The following is a 4,943-nucleotide window of genomic DNA, read 5'->3' as shown; positions in this document are numbered from 1 at the left end:
TCCTAATGCAAATATATACATACAATTCAAATCAGTCTTTTCGTTGCTATTTACAGTAACTTTTGGATTACAAAATGTTCGAAATAGGTAGTTTAAAATTTAAAAAAAAGATATGATGAAAAACAAAGTAATAAATAGTTCCGTTACATTGTAATAGGAAATGAAAACATTTCAACTTAAACGAAAATAACAAATGTTTCCAGGAAAGTGAAAAATAAATTAAAACAAAAAAAAACTAACCTAAGAGTTAAACTTGAATCTTAAGGTACTACATAGAAATACACAATACAGTTTTGCTTTTCTTTCTTTCTTTTGGAATATCATTGTAATTAGTTTAATCAATCAATTATTGAATACAATCTTCTTTTAATCGGATTCTCGCCATTCAACCTCAATGCAGTGGTTATGGACAGCTAAACTGGGTGCGATGCTGCTTCACAATTTGCACATAGATCTTCAACGATGTCGATGTCTGCGATGCCACCAGTAACCGTTGAATAATCGCCTCCGGCTTTCGCATTGTTGGTTATTTAGGTGATAAAAACGGATAGTAATGTCTCATAGTTATGCAGGTAACTATCCATCTGCAACATCTATTCTCTCTATTCGGCATACAGCAATGCATGTTATAATTTCTAATCATATCTATTGAAAGTGGACGAGCAACACTGTACTACGTTTAATTTTGCTACTCCCGTTTCTTGTAGAGTTTGTAGATTTGAATTTTTTTTCTCCATATATCAGTGGTTTCATGCACGCAATACCCAGTGGTTTGGGTATCATATAAAACCATCTTTAGGTGTATTCGAAGGTAGAGTGAAGCCATTTCAAATATAATAGCCAGAACAATACATCGTTATTTCTTACGGCTAATAAATCATAGAGAAAGGTGTACAGGGAATAAAAACATGAATGAATCCATTTGAAAAATCTGACAAATTCTAGAAAACAGTTTGGAGAAAATATGAAGTGATGGCAACACTTCGTAGGATCGTCTCAGATTTAGAACTTCGACTTCCTACTCCAGATGGAAACAAATAAACCATTTGCTGCAGAAGAGAATTTGTGTCTGGTACGACTTGTACATTTGCAATGTGGTTTTAATGACGTGATCGATGTTCCTCGCGACGCTCACGATCCCGGTCACGTTCGCGGTCGCGATCTGAAGATCTGTACCGATCATCGTTATAATAGCGTTTCGAGTTGTCGGTAGAATTGTCAGTAGTTGCTTCTGGGGTCTTATTGCGAGGACGAGAACGTCTAGAACTGCAAACAATAGTGTTTAAAAAATGTGAAAATGTATCTTTGCATCATAGTTACCCATCTCTATCCCGATCCCGATCGCGGTCCCGCTCACTACGATCACTGCGGTCTCTTTCACGAGAACGCTCGCGATAACCACGCGATGTCGAACGTTCTCTGCGAGATCTGGAACGCGGATGTGAAGAACGATCACGTGATCTAGAGCGTTCTCTTCTACTATAACTCTTGGTTTCAATACCATGCAGCGTATCTTGAAGGGAGCTAATCAGAATCTTGCATCTTTCGTCGTGAGCTACCTTAGATTGTTTTATTAACGAAATCGCCGTTGCTAATGTTTCAATAGCGCTCGAGTATTCTCCCGCAGCAGCATCCGATACAGCCCTAAGGGAAATGTTCATTTTTAGAAATTTAATCAATCCGAAAAGATGAGAAAAAATTTACCTTGCGATGGCCGAGCTGCTGACAGTGCGGTTTCTTGTCATAATCTCTTCGAATTCCGCTTCACTTAGCTGGGGTGTTATGCTATGTTCCGGGAATGGTCCACCTGGAGGCTTTCCACTAGGACCGGGAGGCCATGGACCACGCGGTGCTGCTCCCCCTTGTGAGCTAAAATGTTGCGGAGGTCCTTGTCCTGAAGGAGGGCCATGAGATGCAGGTCCACCATTAGGATGACCACCAGGGGGACCACCTCCTTGGTTGAAGAAAGCTGGATTTACATGAGGTGCAGGTCCTTGGGGCCCTGGACCACCAATCGGAGGCCCACGACCGGGACCTTGCATATGCGGCGGTCCTTGACGTGGTCCAGGTGGACCAGGTGGAAAACTAGGCCCTCCATGCATAGGAGGTCCGTTCCAATCTGGACGAGGTCCACGCGACGGCGGACCAGGATACTGAAACAAACCAGCAAGAGTTATTAAACCAACTCGTTTTACAGAATACTATGATCTATGTGTAACTAAATGTGCAAGACATATTTACATCCATGAATCTGTGTGATCTCTGTGATTGGTAATGCGGTTTATTTACCATTTGCGGTCTATGAGGCATCGGGCCAGGGCCACCTGGTCTCGGACCATTCATTCTTGGAGGCCCGTTCCATTGACCTTGATTTTGAAACCGCGGATGACCTTGTTGTGGTGGCCCGTTTCCTTGGTGCATCGGTGGACCCTGGAAGGAACGCTGGTTACAGCATAAAACAAGCACAAACTAACTCTCTATAGGGAATACCTGAGGTCTAGGGGGGCCACCTGGTCCTGGTGGGCCTTGCATATGCATTGGGCCTGGTCCCGGCCCTTGCATAGGGTGATTGTGCGGTGGTCGCATTCCAGGCGGCATACTAGGACCCATACCCATCCCCATTCGAGGTGGCCCACCTGGGCCATTAGGTCCACCAGGACCTCCCGGGCCACCTGGCCCACCGTGGGGGCCTCCAGGTGGACCACCGATTCCCATGCCCATGTTAGGGCCTGGCGGCCTCGGTCCGTTTGACTGTCCTTGGGTTGGAGGTGTGGGTCTAGTTTTTTGTTGACTTTCAAATTGGTTTAGCGCTTGCTTCGTCGGTAATGTAACAACCGGATTCTGTCCGTGCAGTTCCTTTTTCGGCAGTCGTTCCATAACGTAACGCATACTGTTTTCAGATCCCAGTGAAACTACACAAAACCCTTTTGACTGCCCATTGGCACGATTTTCGAAAAATTTCACTTCCTGAAAATCATTTACGCCGACGTCGGTAATTGCATCGGCGATATCCTGGTCTGTAGTCCACCAAGATAAATTTCCCACATAAAGCTGATGACGTCTAGCAATGTGATTCATTGATCCCCCGTGGTGGTGATATCCTCCGTTGCTATCAATTCCATCCATCCTGTCGGAAGCAACGCTGCCGGAATTGTTTCTGTGATCACCGGAAGGCGTAATAACATCGTCATACAAATCACCTCCATCGCCACCAAATTCATCCTACATGTTATTTGAAAATAGTAAATAACTTAAATCATAACAAATAAGCACAAAACCTACATTATTTTGATTAAAATCCTGTTCCAGGTCATCAGCATATAAATCAATATCCACGCCATCGGCCATTTTTGCTTCTCCTTTGCCAACAAACTTTATCGTAGACAGTGAGCAGCGCTCAAATCACTTTTAACGCATAAAATGCGAATAGTTTCACACTTTCTAGTTACGGTCTAAGCCAGCAAGGATGCGCGATACGAATTATTACTTTTTTATTTGTACCTGAAGACAAATTTAAGCAAAATATTAAAAAAATAATTGAATGAAAAATTTTCACACATTCTTTTACCAAAATGCCGCAAACTAACGGGCGCAAAAAAGAAGAATGCCTAAAAGAAGCGAGTTGTCAAATCATATTCTAGTACCGCACAGGAATGCCAGGTAGTTTTTCAAAGGTTTTTACAATCCACGAAAAAAATGTCTACATTTTTCGACACATCACAAATTTTTAAACACATCCCCATTGAAAGTTTTACAGTTTTGATAGAAAGCGTTTGATCAACCAACTATTAGGCTTCCACGTCTTCACACGCGCTCTAATGCCTTCGAAATGAAAACATACCTGGTACTTCGTATCAGAGATGTCAGCACTCAGCAGAGCCCGTCAGGGGATCTCAGCATAACTGATTACCACGTACCGTAATCGGCGATTACGAGGTCTTTTATTGTCAGAAAGTGATATTTCCAAGGGGATGGCAATATGCTATCTCTTTCTATGTTGAATGAGTGATGAGTCTTCCCGACAAAAGTGATAAGTACATGGAACTTATCCAAACAAGCTACCCACTGTCCGTTCGAAATTTCATGTATCACCAACAGCTGAAGTAACTCAGAATCTCATCCAGTTGTCAATAGTGAGGAACAAAATTAAAAATTAATCAGAAGCAAAATATCAGAGAAAATAGAAAGGAGATCTATCGCGTTATGATTTTAGTAACCATTTGAAAAATAAAATAACGTAAAGATTTTTGGAATTTATTATTTTATTTGTTACAATCGAGTTTCATCTCTGGGTTTTTCGCATTTTGTTATAGCTAAATCACAATACTTCACATATCCTAAGACAAACTTGACATGTCAAACATTCTTGCGTTCGATTGAAACAAAGATAACTAGAACAAGATACCTAACTTCCACATTTTTCATACATTTTGAATACGACCGATTTCCGACCGTTAGTGCTGCCATCTGATAACTTGAATTCTCATAAAATTGTCACTATGAGCAAAACCGATTTATCGTGCAAAGTCCGTCATCGATCGTTGAGTTGTTCGAGATTGTATATGATAAAGGTGTAGCCACAGACAGACGTCCAAGCAAGAACAACATTAATCAAATTTTCACACTAATTATCACAGTATACCTATTTTCAGGTCCAATTCTACCAACACGTAAAGTTTGATATGTCGCAAGCCAGGTTTCAGCACCATTGTGCATATGGTCAGGTTCCCCGATTTTTGTATTCAGGGCACCCGATTTTTGCTTTATTAACCCCGGCAAGAGTGGAAAACTTGGCTGTAGAGCGTGCTCATAGCGGTTATGAGGAATTTCTGATGGTACGCTCAATTTTAAATGATGCGCCGATTATTCTTCATTCTTCCGGAAAGTTTCATGTTAGAAAACTAAACATTCGTAACAATGATTATTAACATTTTTCGGATGGC

The 4,943-nt window shown here is 41.6% G+C and overlaps 1 protein-coding gene across 2 annotated transcripts; it reads right to left on the bottom strand.

Moving 5' to 3' along the window:
- Positions 1-291: 291 nt before the first annotated feature.
- Positions 292-3,552, bottom strand: LOC129724123 (cleavage and polyadenylation specificity factor subunit 6). 2 transcript variants are annotated; one of them, XM_055678763.1, is made up of 6 exons: positions 3,283-3,552; positions 2,491-3,222; positions 2,242-2,442; positions 1,705-2,153; positions 1,321-1,644; positions 292-1,266 (listed from the first exon to the last, which is right to left on the bottom strand). In XM_055678763.1, the coding sequence occupies exons 1-6, from the start codon at positions 3,346-3,348 to the stop codon at positions 1,101-1,103; spliced, it is 1,938 nt and encodes a 645-aa protein (XP_055534738.1). In that variant the 5' UTR covers positions 3,349-3,552; the 3' UTR covers positions 292-1,100. The 2 variants fall into 2 exon arrangements, with proteins under 2 accessions (XP_055534738.1, XP_055534739.1); XM_055678764.1 differs by having other exon boundaries at positions 2,242-2,430.
- Positions 3,553-4,943: the final 1,391 nt, after the last annotated feature.

The sequence above is a fragment of the Wyeomyia smithii genome, chromosome 2 (assembly GCF_029784165.1).
Source record: "Wyeomyia smithii strain HCP4-BCI-WySm-NY-G18 chromosome 2, ASM2978416v1, whole genome shotgun sequence".
Lineage (NCBI taxonomy): Eukaryota > Metazoa > Arthropoda > Insecta > Diptera > Culicidae > Wyeomyia > Wyeomyia smithii.
Note: the sequence above shows the minus strand (reverse complement) of the source record. Positions and strands in the feature narration are given on the sequence as shown.

Coding starts and splice junctions, on each gene's coding strand:
- LOC129724123 (XM_055678763.1), bottom strand. CDS start 3,348: ATGGCCGATGGCGTGGATATTGATTTATATGCTGATGACCTGGAACAG. Junction 3,223..3,282: donor AGGATTTTAATCAAAATAAT/GTAGGTTTTGTG, acceptor AATAACATGTAG/GATGAATTTGGTGGCGATGG. Junction 2,443..2,490: donor GTGGCCCCCCTAGACCTCAG/GTATTCCCTATA, acceptor TGCTGTAACCAG/CGTTCCTTCCAGGGTCCACC.